The sequence below is a fragment of the Salvelinus alpinus genome, chromosome 30, assembly GCF_045679555.1.
Source record: "Salvelinus alpinus chromosome 30, SLU_Salpinus.1, whole genome shotgun sequence".
NCBI lineage: Eukaryota > Metazoa > Chordata > Actinopteri > Salmoniformes > Salmonidae > Salvelinus > Salvelinus alpinus.
This window is the reverse complement of record NC_092115.1, coordinates 29,448,353-29,471,050: the sequence shown is the minus strand read 5'-3', so window position 1 is coordinate 29,471,050 and position 22,698 is coordinate 29,448,353. Positions and strand designations below refer to the sequence as shown.

The following is a 22,698-nucleotide window of genomic DNA, read 5'->3' as shown; positions in this document are numbered from 1 at the left end:
GCATATGTAGGAATGAGGTCAATTTGCATTCTTCAGATCCCAACTCTTCAATACACTCGTGGCTCTTACTATAGTAATGCTTCCCCTGAGGTAAAATGCAGGACTGGGTCCAAATGTACACCGAGCAAGGGCATGGCACTATTGTACCGCTTCTTACTTGTTATTCATTCATTTGTTTGTTCATTGTCTCACTGGTCAATTTATACATTTATTCCTTCCTTCATTCATTCATCCATCCATTCATTTCTCTGGGTACAACAGATTTCCTATGTCAAATAATCGATTTATACAAGTAATATGTACATCATATTAGAAATGAGGAAAGGTTACATACTAATGCACTGCGGGTAGCCATAGTAACTGTCTGCACAGCGTTCACAGTTGTTTCCGGTGAATTCTGGCCGGCAGTGGCAACGTCCTGTCCCCATCTCACAACCAGCAGTAGTCCTGGCATCACACCTGCAGGCTGTAGTCACACATGCACACGCGCACGCAAACAGAAATGTGCCCACACACATACACACCAAAATACTGCTCTTGAGACATACGACAACAATCAAAGAAAATGATGATGGAACTAACCAGCTTTTACTATCTGTGTTTTCCCAAGTCAACACATTCCGCTGTTAAGCTTACTTAATTTAATTTGTAGCTTCTTTGGTCTCTCCAAAGCGCTGAGGGCAACCATTTTCATTTCATCCACACTCAAAGCACAACCACAACTGGCAGCTATTTACAGTGCGTTATTGTACAATCCAGGTGTGCAAAACTCTTAGAGATTTACCCAGAAAGACCAAATGTGATTTTGACATGTATTGACTCAAGGGGTGTGAATACTTATGTAAATTAGATATTTCTATATTACATTTTCAGTAAATTTGCACAAATTTCCAAAAACATGTTTTCACTTTGTCATTATGGGTTATTGTGTGTAGATGGTTGATTAAAAAAAATATTTAATCCATTTTGAATTCAGGCTGTAACACAACAAAATGTGGAATAAGTCAAGGCGTATTCTACTTTCTGAAGGCACTATATGTGGCGAGGAGAATCAACGACGTACCACGCTAGCAATGTAAACAAGTGTGGCGCCGAAGTTAGCAACACTACAAGTGGCTAGAGCTAGTGGTTGGTGCCACTGTGTATACAAACGACACCGAAGTCTCTGGGGTCAAGTTTCTTTTCCATTTTGGTCTCATTATCTATCCATAGGTCAGAAAGCAAGCTACAGCAGCTCTTAACTAAACATTAGTACCCCAACTATTTGATATACTGTATGACAAAACGTTGCACATGTAGGCCTACAATTCTGCCAGTAACCATACTGTTTGGTAATATATAACTAAAGGTGATATTTTCACATCATAAAAAATATATTGTCATCATTAGAAGGCACTTTAGGAACAAAGGAAGACACTAAGGCCATAGAGAAAGGAGAAACTGAGAAAAACAGTTTGAAGAAGAGAAGAAAAGGTCTAGCTCACGTATGCATCCACTGTGAGACTCTGGAGGTGATCCATGGGGTCTGTAGAATCCATCAGCACAAAGCTCACAGTTCAATCCCGCTGTGTTGTGCTAGTGAGAGGGAAACACACAGAGCAGTCAAACACCACACAACAATGGAGTGACTGGTTCAGAGGGACACTATGTTTTGGTTGCAACTAAGGTTCCTCTCAGGCAAGAAGACAAACTGCAAAACGGGTGTTTTCTAAAACCTATAGATAAATGTTTTTATCAAACACTCCTTACTGTTGCTAATCCATCTGCTTGCGGTACCACCAGTATCTTAACCTCTTTCACACTGAGCATGCAGTTTAGAGAGATGGCTTTTTTAACATGCTTCCTGCAAGGGTATTTTAGTCCAAAAGGATAACAGTGCATCTCATAATTGGTGTTGAGGAAAAGTACTTTGTCTTGGGAGATTTAGTCAAAATGAACTGGCTGACATCTTGTTTGATTTGGAACACATGCCAACCCCTGCACAGAGAGGGATATCTCTGCATGCCAATATCTCTGCATGCCACAAGGAGTTTAATACAGAAAATATCCACCATTTGTACGTTGACTTGGAACTGAAGAGAAATTTCCATTACAGACCTCCATGTCTGCTCCTAGATCTGGGTCATGTTTATTAGGGCACACCGTAGCGAAACGTTTTGCGATGGCAAACGAAAACAAGTGTTTCTTATTGGACAAGTTCAGGTAGTACCTCCTAGTTTCACTCCATTCGCTTCTGTTTTGTGCCTACTGAACACTACCCTTATTCTTATTCTAGTGTAGGCATGCTCCCACATACATGCTATACATACCATATATAATGTCAAATTACAATGATTCATGTCACACATAAAATCCTAAATGTAGATGATGAACAGTCTTGGTGCTTGTCTCTCTCTCACACACACACACACACACAGGAATCCGTTCGGACTTGTAACAGGCTTCATACCTGGCAGTTGATGCACACTCCTCCGCCGTCGTACCTGCCCAATGTGTCTAAACTTGCTCTCCTCTGCTCCACCTCTGGGTCGTAATAACACTCAGTGGCATGTGAATGGCACTGGCAGGCTGTGGGAGAAATCCCCGAAACAGTCAGCAAGTAAACACACACATGAAGCAGAGGTGCGCACACACACACAAAACAGACACACACACACACATGAAACAGAGACAGGTAAGAGCAAGTTCTGTATTTTATATCTTACAGTATATCTACTTCCCTTCCCAAAGGAGAGTGATGTGACTATAAAGTCACTAGAAAGGCTCTCAGTATAGTCAACCCTAACAGGACAGTACACCCTCTACTTCCTCCTCCTCCTCAATCTGCCTCGTTAATGTTTCTGAATGGTCAAGGCGCATGTTCTAAGACGTCAGTGCACTGATTGGATTACAGACTTCTCCACTCTTTCGATCTCTCTCTCTTGTTCTGCGGTTGTAGAGTTGCAGGCTCCAGTTTCAGCATCTCCGACTCTGGGCTCGGGAGGGAGGGAGAATCTTGTCAACAGGCCAGGGCAATTAGGAACCAGCTGGCATTGGGACTGACTGAGTGGCTGTGTAGAGGACAGCAGTATTGGCGCTGGGCTAGCTACAGTAGACTGCATGCAGTGCAGTACATCACACACATACCACATGAGTAATTCTCTTAACAGTTTGCTCCTAGTTCCAACACCATATCAGGGCATTAAGCACTGAAGCTAATGTGGTAGAGGACGTGGCGGGAGAACCGTAATGAAGACATTCTGTGGCTGTACTTTCTCGAGCAGTGTCATTGAAACACATTCATGACAAAGGAGAAAGCAGAGAACAGTTATACCCTTTTCCAGGGTCGCAACTTTCATGTCACCCCACATTCTGAAATTGCATTTCTGTCCCCCCCAGTTTTATCATTGGAATGTGATACAAAACGAGGCAACGGTGTGCATTATGACCATACAGACATCTCCCGAGCGGTCGGGGAGGCTGTTTGGAGAGTTTTTCCGACTAGATTAGAAAAATGATTAAAAAATGATGTCCCCCCGCTTCAAAAACCAAAGTTGCGCCCCTGCCCTTTTCACACTCTCATGCCAACCCCCGACCAAACTGTGCTTGGTTTGGAACACGTTGGCACAAAGCAAAGAGAGGAAGGTGAGGGTGGCAAAGAGAGGAGGGTGGAGTGTGGTACTCACGTTGGCACTCGTTGGGACTGTCTGTCGTAGCAGCACGCCATGGCTTCTGGTTGAACCCTGGACAGCAGCGGTCACATGACTCACCACAGGTGTTGTGTTCGCACTCGCACTGTAGCCTAAAGACAGGAGTAGAAAAGAATAGACTGGGTTTCCTGCATCATTCTTTCATGTTTACGACTTTCAATTGAAGAAAGGGAGTAGCCTACAGTATATCATCAATAAGAAGCATCTGGTGACTGTTCACTCAAGACTCAAAAACATATCTAAATCAATTTTAGATGGACCTTGATGCAAGGTGTAAAACAGTAAAGTCCCTTCCAAAGTGAATGAAGCCACTATGGTTAGATCAATCATTCACTGTCAAACTATCGTATGATGTCATCGACCCTTATTGTTTTCCATTGCCCATAAAATACATCAACTCCATAAGGACATCATCTTGGCCTCTTGCCAATGGATTACATCACAATCACAATCACTACTAATCAGGATATCTAAAACATGGTGCCTTTTACAATGGCAATGCCAGGAAACAAACAGATGAAGTCATTTCCTTTCTACCAAATCCAGAGCTATCTTTTCAACCTCAAGAGCACAGTGATAGAGTCTGTGTCTAAGTTAAAACAACACTTTTTTCAGTTAACCTCATCCCCCATACGCTTTACAACCCCCTAACCACAGCACATCCATTCACCCCTGTAAATGACAAATAAACTAAAGTAATAATTTGTCATACTGAACTACTCAATGAATCCTCTGTTTTTGTTTTGGGGAACTTTTACACACATAATTACGGCCCATGTTCAATAGGCTACAGTATGAATGAATGAAAGGTAACGGATTCAACTGTAAGTATAAACAACAACAGACAAGTATACGTTTCTGGAGAACGAAACAGTAAACAAAGAAGCAGGTAAAAACAAGTATGAAAGCAGTAAACTACTCACCGATTGGGTTTGCCTTGGTTACGCCCCCCGCACACCTCCGCGTGGCCGTGACAAACGCAGCGTCCCCCGACACTGATGTCTTTGATGCTGTAGTAATACTGTCAACAACGCAGAGAGAACAACACCGTCGAAACACTGTGGCAAGACCAACAACCATCTGCTCTATCCGAAACACCACATATCAACCTCACCTAAACAAACCCAGACATAGTCTGCCAATGCAGCGTAGGTGAGTTACATTGGGTTCTTTGGTTTTAGTCATAGCCTAGGCCACAGACGCTCACTAGCATAATTGAAGCTGGAGTTATTCAGGTATGCCTATCTTATACGGTATATCAACGGCAGGTAGCCTATCGGTTAAGAGCGTTGGGCCAGTAACCGAAAGGTCGCTGGTTCGAATCCTCGAGCCGGCAAGGTGGAAGAATCTGCAAGGCAGATTGAGCAAGGCAGCTAACCCTGAACAACAACTGTTCCCTTGGCGATGATGTGGATGTTGATTAAGGCAGCCCCCTGCACCTCTCTGGTTCAGAGGGGTTGGGTTAAATGCGGAAGACACATTTCAGTTGAATGCATTCAGTTGACTAGGTATCCCCTTCTCCACTGTTTCAGCCGCTGTCTGTCTGCCAGCCCAGCTTCTACAGGACCCTAGAGTCTCTCTTGTGGGGCACTGCTCTTAGAGCATAAACATGTTAGTTTTGATTCATATACACCCTAACTGGTGAACAGCTTTCCTGTATGGGTTCTGTGCTGCACTTCACAATGGCCTCATACTGTACACACTTGCTCTAAAAACATGAGTGTGTGTGTGCGCCTGTCTGTCTGCGCGTGTGTGTGTTGTCCCACACTGTGCTGTGTTACTGAAGCGTGTTCCTGCAGCACCAGGGAGCTGTCTGGACCAGTCTTCACATTCTCTCTCTGTGTGTGGAGGGAATTACCCTGGTGAAGACTGGACAGACACCTCTGGCAGGGAGCCCCGACCAGGAGGAAGGAATGTGCAGCGAGAGAGAAATCAGGCCAGTGTGTTTGTGTCAGCAGAAAGGTGCTGAGAGGGGCTACATCTTGTCACATTGGGCAATGAGGCAGAAGGTAGGCTAAACATAACAGGTTGGTGTGAGACCATGTCATTGTGTGCTCTGCTGATGATGCATTCCTTGTTGCCCCTGAGGGGGTTGGTAAAGTTGAAGTAAATTGAACTGATCTGAACTGTAATGAAATGAACTGGGTGCCTTTTGTGTGACTCACCCTGCGTGTGACAGTGGGGTCCCTCTGGGCCTTGGAAATTAGGTGCCCCAACAGAGTGCTGGTCCTGAGGAAGTGCAGGCGGATGTTGGTGGCCTTGGTGAAATCTCTCAGCACTGGAGAATAGCTGAAGTTCTTAGAGCCCGGGCGACCGTTGACCAGGGACACCACAATCTGGACAACAACAACATTACTCAGACACAAATATCCCCATCACTCTGTAGAAGTAGTAGTCTTTTGGTACATTTTACAGGATTCAACATTGTGACAATCTTATGTTCCTATTCAATGAGTTTCTCACCTCTCCGTTCTCCAACGGAACGATCTTTGAGTACTCTGTGGTGCAGATCTGGTCATCATCTCGGACTACGCGTCCATTTGGTTCTTTGCCAAACCTCTCAATGCACTCCCTTTTAGAATCTGACAAGAACAAACAGAGTGACATGTCAACCACTATCATCTCTGTATCAGGGGCCAACCGTAACGTTATGTTTCTAAGAGACTTCATCAAAATTCTTCAGATTATTTCCATTACTCTAGCCCCCTGGCCCTTTGTAGCGCTCTGTTGTGGCAGTACATTCCAATGCTTCATCAATGTCTTGGTGTCCTCTTTTACCCTGTTCACATGTCTCACTAAATCCAAATTTGAACCTGTGTCCTATCGATGCCTGTGGCTACAGAGGCGTCTCCCAACCTTGCTGTCATGGTGATTTGGCATAACAATTGTTTAAGCATCCTTTACAAGCTTCTACTGACTGCTGATTTCCACATGTGGATACTAGGTTATCTGACCTATTCCCACCCTGCCCACTGATAAGACAATCTGATCTCCTTTATCGACATGACAGCATAAACATGGTGTGGAAACTGCATGACGACCTCAAGCATAGTATACGCTGCCGTTCAAAAGTTTGGGGTCACTTAGAAATGTCCTTGTTTTCCATGAAAACATACATGAGATGAGTTGCAAAATGAATATGAAATATAGTCAAGACGTTGACAAGGTTATAAATAATGATTTTTAATTGAAATAATAATTGTGTCCTTCAAACTTTGCTTTCGTCAAAGACTCCTCCATTTGCAGAAATTACAGCCTTGCAGACCTTTGGCATTCTAGTTGTCAATTTGTTGAGGTAATCTGAAGAGATTTCACCCCGTGCTTCCTGAAGCACCTCCCACAAGTTGGATTGGCTTGATGGGCACTTCTTACGTACCATACGGTCAAGCTGCTCCCACAACAGCTCAATAGAGTTGGGATCCGGTGACTGTGCTGGCCACTCCATTATAGACAGAATACCAGCTGACTGCTTCTTCCCTATATAGTTATTGCATAGTTTGGAGCTGTACTTTGGGTTATTGTCCTGTTGTAGGAGGAAATTGGCTCCAATTAAGCACCGTCCACAGGGTATGGCATGACGTTGCAAAATGGAGTGATAGCCTTCCTTCTTCAAGATCCCTTTTACCCTGTCCAAATCTCCCACTTTACCACCACCAAAGCACCTCCAGAACATTCCATTGCCTCCACCATGCTTGACAGATGGCGTCAAGCACTCCTCCAGCATCTTTTCATTTTTTCTGCGTCTCACTAATGTTCTTCTTTGTGATCCGAATCCCTCAAACTTAGATTTGTCTGCCATAACACTTTTTTCCAATCTTCCTCTGTCCAGTGACTGTGTTCTTTTGCCCATCTTAATCTTTTTATTGGCCAGTCTGAGATATGGATTTTTCTTTGCAACTCTGCCTAGGCCAGCATCCCAGAGTTGCCTCTTCACTGTTGACGTTGAGACTGATGTTATGCGGGTACTATTTAATGAAGCTGCCAGTTGAGGACTTGTGAGGCGTCTGTTTCTCAAAATAGACACTCTAATGTACTTGTCCTCTTGCTCAGTTGTGCACCAGGGCCTCCCACTCCTCTTTCTTTTCTGGTTAGAGACAGTTTGCGCTGTTCTGTGAAGTAAGTAGCACACAGAGCTGTACGAGATCTTTAGTTTCTTGCCAATTTCTCGCATGGAATAGCCTTCAATTCTCAGAACAAGAATAGACTGACCAGTTTCAGAAGAAAGTACTTTGTTTCTGGCCATTTTGAGCCTGTAATCGAACCCACAAATGCTGATGCTCCAGATACTCAACTAGTCTTAAGGCCAGTTTTATTGCCTCTTAAATCAGGACAACAGTTTTCAGCTGTGCTAACATAATTGCAAAAGGGTGTTCTAATGATCAATTAGCCTTTTAAAATGATAAACTTGGATTAGCTAACACAACGTGCCATTGGAACACAGGAGTGATGGTTGGTGATAATGGGCCTCTGTACGCCTACGTAGATATTCCATTAAAAAATCTGCCGTTTCCAGCTACAATAGTCATTTACTACATTAACAATGTCTACACTGTATTTCTGATAAATTTTATGTTATTTTAATGGACAAAAAAAGTGTGCTTTTCTTTCAAAAACAAGGACATTTCTAAGTGACCCCAAACTTTTGAACAGTAGTGTATAATAAATGCAATCCGGTTTATTCCTCTTTGACATTGAGCAGTATTACAAACCACTGACTGAGTTATACCATATTCCTGTGTTTCATATTGCTGGTTCTAAACATAGAAGCCAGAAGAGTGCACACACTCTCTGAGGGCTCCAAGGGTTTTGTCTGTTGGAAGGCCTATTCCCGGAAAAGTAAAAAATATTGGTGCCATTTGTTTGAAAATAAATATACTGAATACCAAGAATCAAAGACCATAAAATATTGATAGCCAGGAATGTATACATTTTCCAGAGACACATTAAGAGAGAGAGAGAGATCAAAAGAGAGAGAGAGATCAAGAGAGAGAGAGAGATCAAGAGAGAAAGAGAGAGCAAGAGAGAGAGCGAGATCAAGAGAGAAAGAGAGATCAAGAGAGAAAGAGAGAGCAAGAGAGAGAGCGAGATCAAGAGAGAAAGAGAGATCAAGAGAGATCAAGAGAGAGCAAGAGAGAGCGAGAGATCAAGAGAGAAAGAGAGATCAAGAGAGAAAGAGAGATCAAGAGAGAGCAAGAGAGACAGAGAGATCAAGAGAGAGCAAGAGAGCGAGAGAGATTGAGATTAGGAGAAGACAAAGAAAAGCCTAAAATGAAATTCAAAAGGAGATAAGGCACAGCTGTTTCTGCTGGAAAGGTGCCTCACAGGGACTGAGCATGTCTTCACTTTAAGAACAGGCTGGTGAGCTTGTGTATGGGGAGGTAAAGTATATTGGAGATGGCAGGCCTACTGACTGGATCATAAGTCACTTATAAACCAAGCTCTTTGCACTTATGGTAAGTATTAGGATTACAGTTCCGGGGGACAGCACATTTTTCATTGGACTTCACAAATCCTTTTCACTTTGAAGGTATTTCATCACAATCTATAATGTTTGTCAATTCGCTCTAGGCTGCATTAAGCAGCAACACAATCTCAACATGTACCGGACGACAGGTCATCTCATTGGTTCAATAACTCATATATAAACACAGTTTTCAACTTTTTCAACAGTTTTCAAGTCCTGCAAAAGCTGACTACCAGACCCAACCAAGAGCCTTGAGAAGCACCAGCATAACAGACACGTGTGAATGGGAAAATAAAACAGTAATACTTACGAGCAAAGTACTGCCATGGAGCATACGTTTTCCCATGGTCCAAGGAGCGCTCCAGGACCCATAGGTCAGGCCGAGGGGCGTTGGCAAACTTGATGAGGATGTAGGCCACATGGAAGAGCTGAAAATAATATTAGCACAAAGAGCAGATCAGTGTGAAACAGAGGGCTACAAACAAACATATTGTTAATGGATTCTGGCATTAGTTGTGGTTGGTTCAAAACGCTGTGGTTTCCTGGGCCTTGGTCCACTAACACCAGCTCAGACTTGGCAGAAGGCTGAGCCTCAGCCACAGACAATACTCCATTTCCTTTTACGTGAAGGCCGGAGCACAATCACGTCAACAACAATAATCTACTCTACTGTACCTCCGGCAAAAATACAAAATGCAACAATGGATATTGGCGGGAACTGGAACGTGCTGTCGTACACATAAATCCAGAGCATCCCAAACTTGCTCAATGGGTGACATGTCTGGTGAGTATGCAGGCCATGGAAGAACTAGGAAATGTTCAGCTTCCAGGAATTGTGTACAGATCTTTGCGACATGGGACCGTGCATTATCATAATGAAACATGAGGTGACGGCTGTGGATGAATGACACGACAACAGGCCTCAGGATCTCGTCACGGTATCTCTGTGTATTCAAATTACCATTGATAAAATGCAATTGTGTTCATTGTCCGTAGCTTATGCCTGCCTATACCATAACCCCACTGCCACCATGGGGCACTCTGTTCACAACATTGACATCAGCAAACTGCTCACCCACACGACGCCATACACGCTGTCTGCTATCTGCCCAGTACAGTTGAAAACGGGATTCATCCGTGAAGAGCACACTTGTCTAGCGCGCCAGTGGCCATCAAAGATGAGCATTTGCCCACGGAAGTAGGTTACGACGCCAAACTGCAGTCAGGTCAAGACCCTGTTGAGGATGACGAGCACGCAGATGGTCTTCCCTGAGACGGTTTATGACCGTTTTTTTGTGCAGAAAATCTTTGGTTGTGGAAACCCACAGTTTCATCAGCTGTCCGGGTGGCTGGTCTCAGACAATCCCGTAGGTAAAGAATTCGGATGTGGAGGTCCTGGGCTCGCGTGGTTACACGTGGTCTATGGTTGTGAGGATGTTGGAAATACTGCCAAATTCTCTAAAATGACGTTGGAGGCGGCATATGGTAGAGAAATTAACATTAAATCCTCTGGCAACAGCTCTGGTGGACATTCCTGCAGTCAGCATGCCAATTGCACGCTCCCTCAAAACATGAGACATCTGTGGCATTGTGTTGTGTGACAAAACTGCACATTTTAGAGTGGCCTTTTATTGTCCCCAGCACCTGTGTAATGATCATGCTGTTTAATCTGCTTCTTTATATGCCACACCTGTCAGGTGGATGGATCATCTTGGCAAAGGCAAAATGCTCACTAACAGGGATGTAAACAAATGTGTGCACAACATTTGAGAGAAATAAGCTTTTTGTGCGTATGGAACATTTCTGGGCTATTTTATTTTAGCGCATTGATATTTTTGTTCAGTGTAGTATGGTACAGTAAAATACAACAGTCGGATTTTACAAAGGCTCAACAAGACCTGTGTGTAGTGGATGAAACTGCTGCAGGTGCTTCTGAAACACCCGGCCCTCCGAAACGATATCTCTACCATCAGACAACACAGGCTACACAAGAGCACCTGATGATGAAGATGACTTATCCTTCCCCCAGTGTACACTACCCTATCTCTAAGTCCCTCATGGCTATGTTTCCACACTCAATGTTCCTATCTCGCCATCATCATCATCATCATCAGGGCTCAAGAGCGGGTTGCTTCAGTTCGATTGAATAGAATTAAAAGCTGCTTTTTTCAACCGTCAAAGCTGTCTTTGTGGTGGTTGACATTGCCTTTGCCCAGTTTGGAATTAGAACTTACGACATCAGACCACACGGCATGTGACAATCGCAGTGTAAACAAACATACCTCACCACCCCCACCCTCACTTCTGTGATTTGTTCAATGTAATGTCAAAATGCAGATCTCTACCGAAATAGGCATACCCCAATGTAATTATTTATCATGAGAGGGCCATAAACATTACCTAGTAATGCTTACACTGCCAGAAAGATTCAAATATAACTTTTCTGCTGAAAAAGTGTTAGGCATTGCTAAGGTGTAGTCACATTTGAGGACACAAGCTGAAGTACACAGTGCAAATTATATTCCACCGAGTCGTGGCTGAACGACAACACGGATAATATAGAGCTGGCGGGATTTTCCGTGCACCGGCAGAACAGAGTCTGGTAAGACGAGGGGTGGGGGTGTGTGTCTATTTGTCAATAACAACTGGTGCGCGATGTCGAATATTAAAGAAGTCTCGAGGTATTGCTCACCTTAGTAGAGTACCTTAAAATAAGCTGTAGATCACACTATCTACCAAGAGAGTTCTCATCTATATCTTTCGTAGCCGTCTATTTACAACCACAGAACGATCCTGGCACTAAGACCGCACTCAACCAACTCTATAAGGCCATAAGCAAACAAGAAAATGCTCATCCAGAAACGGCGCTCCTAGTGGCCAGACACTTTAATGCAGGCAAACTTAAATCCGTTTTACCTCATTTCTACAAGCATGTCACATGTGCAACCAGAGGCAAAAAAACTCTAGACCACCTTAACTCCACACACAGAGATGCATACAAAGCTTTCCCCCACCCTCCATTTGGCAAATCTAACAATAATTCTATCCTCATGATTCCTACTTACAAGCAAAAACTAAAGCAGGAAGAATCAGTGACTCGCTCAATATGGACGTGGTCAGATGAAGAGGATGCTACACTACAGGACTGTTTTGCTAGCACAGACTGGAATATGTTCCGGGATTCATCCGATGGCATTGAGGAGTACACCACATCAGTCACCGGCTTCATCAACAAGTGCATCGACCATGTCGTCCCCACAGTAACCGTCCGTACATATCCCAACCAGAAGCCATGGATTACAGGCAACATCCGCATTGAGCTAAAGGCTAGAGCTACCGCTTTCAAGGAAGATACACTAATCCGGACACTTATAAGATATCCCGCTATGCCCTTAGATGAACCATAAAAACAAGCAAAGCTTCAATACAGGATTAAGATTGAATCCTACTACACCGGTTCTGATGCTCATCGGATGAGGCAGGGCTTGAAAACTATTACGGACTACAAAGGGAAACCCAGACGCGAGCTGCCCAGTGACGCGAACCTACCAGACAAGTTAAATGCCTTTTATGCTCGCTTCGAGGCAAGCAACACGGAAGCATGCACTAGAGCACCAGCTGTTCTGGACGACTGTGTGATAACGCTCTCGGTAGCCAATGTGAGCAAGACAACATTCACAAAGCCGCGGGGCCAGATGGATTACAAGGACGTGTACTCAAAGCATGTGCGGACCAACTGGCAAGTGTCTTCACTGACATTTTTAACCTCTCCCTGACCGAGTCTGTAATACCTACATGTTCAAGCAGACCACCATAGTCCCTGTGCCCAAGGAAGCGAAGGTAACCTGCCTAGATGATTACCACCCCGTAGCACTCACGTCGGTAGCCATGAAGTGCTTTGAAAGGCTGGTCATGGCTCAAATCAACAGCATTCTCCCGGATGCCCTAGACCCACTCCAATTCGCATACCGCCCCAACAGATCCACAGATGAAGCAATCTCAATCGCACTCCACACTGCCCTTTGCCACCTGGACAAAAGGAACACCTATGTGAGAATGCTGTTCATTGACTACAGCTCAGCATTCAAAACCATAGTGCCCATGAAGCTCATCACCAATCTAAGGACCCTGGGACTAAACACCTCCCTCTGAAACTGGATCCTGGACTTCCTGACGGACCGCCTCCAGGTGGTTAGGGTATGCAACAACACGTCTGCCACTCTGATCCTCAACACTGGGGCCACTCAGGGGTGTGTACTTAGTCCCCTCCTGTACTCCTTGTTCACTCACGACTGCGTGGCCAAACACGACTCCAACACCATTATTAAGTTTGCTGTCGACACAACAGTGGTAGGCATGATCACCGACAACGATGAGACAGCTTATAGGGAGGAGGTCAGAGACCTGGCAGTGTGATGCCAGGACAACAACCTCTCCCTCAATGTGAGCATGACAAAGGAGCTGATCGTGGACTACAGGAAAAGCCGGGCGAACAGGCCCCCATTAACATCGATGGGGCTGTAGTGGAGTGGGTCGAGAGTTTCAAGTTCCTTGGTGTCCACATCACCAATGAACTATCATGGTCCAAACACACCAAGACAGTCGTGAAGAGGGCACGACAACACATTTTTCCCCTCAGGAGCATGGGTCCCCAGATCCTCAAAAAGTTCTACAGCTGCAGCATCAAGAGCATCCTGATCGGTTGCATCACCGCCTGGTATGGCAACTGCTCAGCATCTGACCGTAAGGCGATACAGAGGGTAGTGCGTACAGCCCAGTACATTACTGGGGCCAAGCTTCCTGCGATCCAGGACCTATATAATAGGCGGAGTCAGAGGAAAGCCCAAAAAATTGTCAGAGACTCCAGTCACCCAAGTCATAGACTGTTTTCTCTGCTACCGCATGGCAAGCGGTACCAGAGCGCCAAGTCTAGGACCAAAAGGCTCCTTAACAGCTTCTATCCCCAAGCCTTAAGACTGCTGAACAATTAATCAAATGGCCACCGGACTATTTACATTGACCCCCTCTCCATTTGTTGTGTACACTGCTGCTACTTGCTGTTTATTATCTATGCATCGTCACTTCACCTCTACCTACATGTACAAATTACCTTGACTAACCTGTACCTAACATTGACTCGGTACCGGTACCCCTTGTATATAGCCTCATTATTTTTTTGTTATTGTGTTACTTTTTATTATTTTCTATTTACGTTTATTTGGTAAATATTTTCTTAACTCTTCTTGAACTTTAAGGGCTTGTAAGTAAGCCCCCGCACATTGACTCTGTATGGGCATCCCCCTGTATATTTTGTTATTTTTTACTACTCCTCTTTAATTACTTGTTACTTTTATCTCTTATTCTTATCCGTATTTTTTGAAACTGCACTATCGTTAGGAACTCGTAAGTAAGCATTTCACTGTAAGGTCTACACTTGTTGTATTCGGTGCATGTGACAAATTACATTTGATTTCATTTGAAAGGCCATATTGTAAGCGGAGGTGCGAGGTTCACAGCCAGGGAAGTTTGATCCTTTGTCTGGATAGGCCAGAAAATGTGATGTGTCGCTCCCTATGCAAATGAGGTGTTATATTTCCAATACTGCATGTTAGATAATAGGTGAGAATGGCATGTGAAGCGGGACAACCAGAGCTGTCACGGAGTGTACAATAATTGATGTTGCGCCATTCACAGAGCACTCGGTACACAAAAATGTTGGTCGGAACCAGTCCAGAACCGCACAAAGTCCACTAAATAGGCAACTTAATTTTAAGGCTTTAAGCTGAAATTATTTCCAAAAGATTTTATTATTGGCAGAGATCCTAAAGCATGAGTGAGAAACGGAAAAGAGTATGCAAACATTAGCTTTACATACCGCATGAAAACGATCTAAAAATGTACAAAAAAAGGTCCTGCTTTAAAACTGGCTGCCTTTTGTAGATGTAGCCCGTGTTATTTATGACAGTCCCTAACAGTTTTTTTTACCCTCAGACAGTCCCTAACTCTTTACATTAATTGTATGGCTTGGGAGTTTGTTGGCCACCCTCAGAGTCTCAATATCTTTTACTGTCGCTCTCATCTCACAATTTCTTCCTCTTTTCTTTGGAGAGAGCGCCCACAAACTGTGAACTGTACACCAGAAAGAAACCAAGAAATATTGACCATTGATAACTTGGATAACTTACTGGAAACCAAGTTGTAAAGTATAAATTTACTAGTACATAAGAATCAAGTGCTTAGATAGTCAGAGTAAACTGAACCAGAATGGAATTAGGATGTCTTTTCCATTGATGCTTATGAACGGAGGATCCTGGTTAGCTGAGTTAGCTTTATGATAGCTAAATTATATTCCTGTATTGGTGAATAACAAAAGTGTAAATAATATTTACGATCTAAAACCAGTCAGGATATTGACATAAGCATGTATGCTATGAAACTGATGATGTAGCTCCGTTCATTTTTTTGGAAACGTTTTTCATATTTTGCATTTGCTATCGCTACCTGTGCATTTCTTTGTAGGAGAGTGATTGAACAGTAATGGAGCTCAGCTGGTTTTGCAACATAATCTGTAAGTCCTTCTGAGACCTCTACATGTAAAAACAAAAAGAGTTATTACAGAACAGTTACTGAGACTTTGTTGCTGATAAAAGTAAGAGACTGAATAATTGATTATTCTGTAAGTTCTGTGCAGACTTTCTTTGTACCCCACTTTCGATTCCACAGCACCAGCGCCACCTGCCATCTTCTACAAACTACTTTGCTCATCATCTACAACTTCTACAATCATCATCTTCGCCTCATCTCTATAGAGGGACATTTGACTGGTACATTGTGGTAGGAACTGGACTGATAATTGAGTGCACTCACTTTTTTTATTGGCTACCCAGTTTCTTATTTGTTTTGATTAGGGATGCATGATATATGGGTGAACATCGGAATCAGCTAATATTAGCTAAAAATGCGAACATCGGTATCGGCCAATGTCTAGTTTAACGCCGATGTGCAAAACCGATGTCAAAGCTGACGTATATACATATATAACGTAGGTACATGAGGTAGTGATGCCACGTAAAATGTTGCGCTACACGTGCAACACAGCATTCCTAACCTAGCCCACAAATGTCTGCTGTGTGGATCGAGCAGTCAACAAGTTGAGCAGTCATTTGAAAGAATAAGAACATTTCAGCAAGACAACTCAAAGGCGAAATCCATTAACGCCAAGATGATGGAATTCATTGCCCTTGATAATCAACCGTTCTCTGTCGTGGGCGATGTTGGCTTTCGCCGACTGGTCAAGCACCGGTACACACTACCAAGTGCGTTATTTTTCAGATGTTGCCCTACCGGAGTTACACAGTAATAGCGTCACTGCTATTAGCTTCACAACATACATATTATGGAATGCGGTTTGGGTCTTTGCGTGTCAAAAAAAGATACAGTAACACTGTCAAATCTGTACAAAAAAGTTTGCAAACACAGGCCACGAACAATGTGTTTTCAATACCGCATTGGTAATAAAGCATAATTTGTTCGACCGCAACTTCTGGGGTAGCTAGCTTTAGCTTGGTACCTAGCTAGCACCAATACAATCAGCCTGAAAACAATGACCAGTAGAAACTAGTCATTTTCATTCATCTTAGCAATGATTTAGGAATCCTTGTGAGTAAGTATTAGCTAGGTTGCCACTTGTTGTTCGCCTATTGAAATTGAACTTCAGTTGATGAAAATAAATAGCTAGCCAGCTACTTAACCCTGTTGCCCAAAGCTAACGTTATAAGCAGCCAGCTAGCTTCATCTGGCTAGTGAGGCTCGACCAGACCGGGTTATGTGTTGTGAAACTAGCCACAATAAGGATTAGGCACAATAGTGGAATTTGCGGTTTGCCTTCAAAATAAAAGTATGTCATTGACAGTGATGCAAATGAATACAAATAGTATAATTATGCCATACCTTTATTTTGAATGCTAACCGCAAAGTCCACTGTTGTGGCTAATCCTTATTGTGGCTAGCTTCACATAGATGGGTCCTACCACCATTAATCAAATAAGAACTGTCTTATATATTAGGGTTATTCTAGCTAGCTAACTATAGCTACTGAAACAGATTATGTCGTTTTGCTATGTTTTTGGGGAAGAACATTGATTCCATGAGCTTTTTGACCAGCACTGTAGGTGCGCGAGACAACTTTACCAACATCATAGCATACGTATCGACGAATCGTTATGACATATGAAATACGAGTGATAGTGTAATAACTACGTAAAAAAATTATGAACGTGTTAAATTATTATGTGACATGCAGTCATATTCAGGTCCTGATTGGTCAACAAGCTTAATTGACATGTCAAATAGTGTTATTTACATGTCAAATAGTGTTAAATAGTATATTTTTTGACACGCAAAGACCCAAACGGCGTTCCATAGCAAAGAACCAAACGGCGTTCCATAGAAATCCTGGTTGAGAATGAAACGACTGAACAATGAAACAGCACAGCAAGTAAGTGAAAGAAATGGGATTTGATTATGTTTTACTGGTAATGGGGACATACGTAAATGCCAACAAAATAACTTTTTGGTCAGTGTGGTGTGTGTGTGTAACCTTTATTTAACTAGGCAAGTCAGTTAAGAACAAATTCCTATTTACAATGACGGCCTAGCCCAGCCAAACCTGGACGACGCTGGGACATTTGTGCGCCACCCTATGGGACTCTCAATCACGTCCGGATGTGATACAGCCTGGATTCGAACCAGGGACTGTAGTGACACCTCTTGCACTGAGATGCAGTGCCTTAGACCGCTGCGTCCGTGTGTGTGTTAACTATTTAACTGTACTAGAATTCTTAAAAGGCTGCTAAAAATGTTAATATTGGCTATTGGTATTGGGTTTTCTTGGCAAGGAAAATATCGTATATCGGTATCGGCCAAAAATGTAATATCGGTGCATCACTAGTTTTGATTACTGTATTGGACAAAATGGTGTTGTTGTGAATGAATGTTCATTGCGGTTCTGATACTCGGTTGTTGTGCATTGATTGGAAAAAAGTTTATATATTTCCACAATAGATAAACTTTCAAACGTATATCACGGAGTCCTTGCAGTATCCTTCCTTGAGTAGATATTGAATGTTTGTCCTTGCCTTATTAGATGACATTGCTTTAGATACCAGTCTCCTTTCAAACCTAAATATACTGTATGCACATCGAACATAGTAACTCTAAAGTAGTTCTTAAAGTGTGTTACACAGAGTTGAAAAGGATAAAGGCAGGTCCACACTAGTCAAGGTTCCTATCGAGCATTCAAAACCCCAGCAGGCTTTTGTGATTGGCATTCAAGTTCTCCGTCTCCCCTCCTCTCTCTTTGCATGAAGCAGAGCTACAGTATGCTAACAAAGATATCAAAGCAAAGCAAAGCCAAATGCTTGGCCGAGGAGTCAGAGACTTGTCAACACACTAAAGCCATTACAGAAGAACACTCCCAAGAGCTGGTCAAAAACTCTGTCAACAAGTAGCCTACGTAGATAAGTGCAGAAAGATTTGAGTATAGAAGCAAAATGAATGTGTGGAAATCTTGAAGACAATCATTTTTGAGAAATCTTACAGTTCATGTCTTAACCCTGTTGGCAAATGCCCTGTTCTGACCTCTATTTATCATGGATCTCAAAGCTAATCAGAGAACACTTCCACCCACTATGCTACAGGATGCATAGGGAACAAAAAAAGATAACCTGAACACACAAACAAAATGTAGGCTGCAGACTGTCAGACCTAAAAACAGACAAGGCAAAGCTTTGGCTGAGAGCAGAGAGGTTACTATCAATAGACCCAATTAATGGGACTGGAACTGCTGAGGAGAAGGAGCAGAAAAATGTTAGTTCACACGCTTTGGGATTGGATCAGGGGTGTTGCGCTGCAGGAGTGCAGTGGAGTGACCCTTCGCAACTTCTTAGAATGCAATGATGCTTGTTTAATGAAGTTTAGATCAAAGCCGAATCAATGTCTCGCAACATCATTTAATGATTCATTATTATTCTACATAACAAACCGAATATAATAGCATTGTCACGCCCTGACCTTAGAGAGCCTTTTTATTTTTCTATTTGGTTAGGTCAGGGTGTGATTTGGGTGGGCATACTATGTTTTCTGTTTCTTTGTTTCTGGCCGAGTGTGGTTCCCAATCAGAGGCAGCTGTCTATCGTTGTCTCTGATTGGGGATCATACTTAGGAAGCCCTTTTTCCCACCATTAGGTTGTGGGATCTTACCACCAACGAGAGCCGTTACAGAAGATCCCACCAAAAACGGACCAAGCAGCATGACCAGGAGGTCTGGACATGGGAGGACATCCTGGCTAAGGATCCTGGACGTGAGAGGAGATCCTGGCCGGAAGGGATCGTCTCCCATTGGAACAGGTGGAAGCAGCGAGGGAGGAACGGCGACGAGACCAGGAGTCATGGCAACGACGGAAGCCCGAGAGGCAGCTCCAAAAAAAGTTGGGGGGAGGGGCACACGGGGAGATTGGCGGAGTCAGGGTTTAGACCTGAGCCAACTCCCTGTACTTACCGTGGGGAGCGAGTGACCGGTCAGGCACCGTGTTATGCGGTGATGCGCATTATGTCTCCAGTGCGCATTCACAGCCCGGTGCACTCTGTGCTAGCTCCCCGCATTTGCCGTGCTAGAGTGGGCATTCAGCCAGGACGGATTGTGCCGGCTCAGCGCTCCTGGTCTCCGGTCCGTCTCGTCGGCGCAGGATTCCTGCGCCGGCTCTGCGCACTGTGTCTCCGGTGCGCCTTCACAGCCCAGTGCGTCCTGTGCCAGCGCCCCGCATTTGCCGGGCGAAAGTAAACATCCAGCCAGGACGGGTTGTGCCAGCTCTACGCTCGAGACCTCCAGTGCGCCTCCACGGCCCAGTGTATCCGGTGCCTGCTCCACGCACCAGGCTTCCAGTGCATCTCCCCAGTCCGTTGAGACCTGTTCCGGCTCCACGTACCAGGCCTCCAGTGTGTCTTTCCAGCCTGGTAAGCCCTGTGGCAGCTCCACACACCAGGCTGCCAGTACGTCTCCTCAGTCCGGTGAGACCTGTTCCGGCTCCACGTACGAAGCCTCCAGTGATGATCCATGGTCCGAAGCCTCCAGTGATGATCCATGGCACGAAGCCTCCAGTGATGATCCATGGCCCGGAGCCAGTAGTGATGATCCATGGCACGAAGCCTCCAGGGATGATCCATGGCACGGAGCCTGCAGCGACTGTCCCCAGTCCGGAGCCTGCAGCGACGGTCCGCAGTCCAGAGTCTCCAGCGGCGGTCTGCAGTCCAGAGTCTCCAGCGGCGGTCTGCAGTCCAGAGTCTCCAGCGGCGGTCTGCAGTCCAGAGTCTCCAGCGGCGGTCTGCAGTCCAGAGTCTCCAGCGGCGGTCTGCAGTCCAAAGTCTCCAGCGGCGGTCTGCAGTCCAGAGCCTCCAGCGGCGGTACTGTCACGCCCTGACCTTAGAGAGCCTTTTAATTTCTCTATTTGGTTAGGTCATGGTGTGATTTGGGTGGGCATTCTATATTTTCTCTTTCTTTGTTTTGGCCGAGTGTGGTTCCCAATCAGAGGCAGCTGTCTATCGTTGTCTCTGATTGGGGATCATACTTAGGAAGCCCTTTTTCCCACCATTAGGTTGTGGGATCTTGTTCTGTTTCGTGTTTTCTGCCTGACAGAACTGTACGTTTTCACGTTTGTTATTTTGTTTGAGTGTTTTTGAAATAAAGGAATCATGAACACTTACCACGCTGCGCCTTGGTCCACTCTTCATACCACCAACGAAAGCCGTTACAAGCATGGTATAACATTACTGTTAGACCAAAATTATGTCATTTAATTTTGTACATTTTAGGATGAATGAACACATTTTTTTCTCATGCGCCAAATCTCAAAAGTGCGCGCCACTAGGTAAAATATGTGAAAATACAGTAGGTTACTTACATCATTCAAGAAGATCAAAATGCATATCATCATGAAACTGATTGAGATCAAATGGTTGGCATGTAGGTGCAGCTTGGAAGAATTATCATTCACGATTGACACTGATGGTGTTCGAGGGTATTAAAAATGGAAACGTTCATTTGAGCCAATATGTTTAGGCATAGGCAGACATTGCATTTGGAGGATGCGCTTTGATGATGTCATAAGAAATAAAGAGCTCCGATGCCCAAAAAAACATCCAGTGGTATGGCGCTATTTTCTGGGGTGCCGGAGCTCTTTTTTTATGACATCATCAAGTATGTACCGACAAGTAGCCTATTGAAAACATTTTAATAAAATGCATCCTCCAAATGCAATGTCTGCCTAAACATATTGGCTCAAATAAACATTTCATTTTTTAATACCCTAAAACACCAAATTAGGACTACCTATTTTGAAAATAAGCCACTGTCACTGTCAATTGTGAATGCTGTTTCTTCCAAGCTGCATCTGCATGCCAACCATTTGATCTCAATCAGTTGGATAGAGGGGGAGAAAGGAGGAGAGGGGTGGCTGAGACGTGCCGACTGGCATGTGGGCCAGTCTCAGATTCCTGTCATGCCGTCACATTTCTCCCCCTCTATCCCCATGTCCCTACGCCAGGGCATGCCACTGCTTTCAGGAACCTGTCCCTGACAAAAAAAATGTAAAAGACTCCAGCCACCCGAGTCATAGACTGTTCTCTCTGCTACTGTACGTCAAGCGGTACCGATGTACCAAGTCTGGAACCAACAGAACCCTGAACAGCTTCTATCCCCAAGCTACTGTATAAGACTGCTAAATAGATTATCTGAACTGACCCTTTTTGAACAAACGTTTTTTGACTCATCACATATGCTGCTGCTTACTATAGGTCACTTTATTCCTAGTTATTTTATTTATTTATTTAACCTTTATTTAACTAGGCAAGTCGGTTAAGAACAAATTCTTATTTACAATGACGGCCTAGGAACAGTGGGTTAACTGTCTTGTTCAGGGGCAGAACGACAGATTTTTCCCTTGCCAGCTCGGGGATTCGATCACGCAACCTTTCGGTTACTGGCCCAACGCTCTGACCTGCCGCCTGGTTATATGTAGATATCTACCTCAATTACCTCGTACGCCTGCATATTGACTCCCTACTGGTACCTCTTGTATATAGCCATGTTATTGTTACTCATTATGTATCTATTATTAGTTTTATTATGTGTTATTACTTTTCTATTTTCTTTCTCTCTGCATTGTTGGAAAGGACACGTAAGTAAGCATTTCACTGTTTTTTTACAAAGCATGTGACAAATAACATTTGATTTGAAATTTGATTTGACCCACAACAGTGACAATCTCCTCGGCCAGAGGAATGCAGCTCACACATAAAACAGAGACCAAACAGATAAACAACGAGAGACATTTTGAAAAGACGCCACAAACTGATTCTCTAGTAACTGCCCATTAACTATCGCCAAAGTCCCACAAACCACAAAATGATCTAATCAGAAAGAAAGTGTTCTCTCCTTTCCTTGACATTCTTAATTCCAGTCCAGGTATAAAACATTACACCATAGAATAA

At 43.9% G+C, this 22,698-nt stretch overlaps 1 protein-coding gene across 3 annotated transcripts in view; it reads right to left on the bottom strand.

Moving 5' to 3' along the window:
* The window catches only part of LOC139560356 (laminin subunit alpha-3-like), a 111,426-nt gene that overhangs the window by 66,688 nt on the left and 22,040 nt on the right, over nt 1-22,698 (bottom strand). For all 3 annotated transcript variants that reach the window (XM_071377043.1, XM_071377041.1, XM_071377042.1), the window contains exons 3-10: nt 9,464-9,581; nt 6,153-6,271; nt 5,855-6,025; nt 4,613-4,710; nt 3,666-3,781; nt 2,450-2,568; nt 1,485-1,575; nt 335-466 (exon numbers count right to left, since the gene is read on the bottom strand). In XM_071377043.1, the coding sequence (XP_071233144.1) occupies nt 335-466; nt 1,485-1,575; nt 2,450-2,568; nt 3,666-3,781; nt 4,613-4,710; nt 5,855-6,025; nt 6,153-6,271; nt 9,464-9,581 (964 nt within the window). The remainder of the gene's footprint in view (nt 1-334; nt 467-1,484; nt 1,576-2,449; nt 2,569-3,665; nt 3,782-4,612; nt 4,711-5,854; nt 6,026-6,152; nt 6,272-9,463; nt 9,582-22,698) is intronic.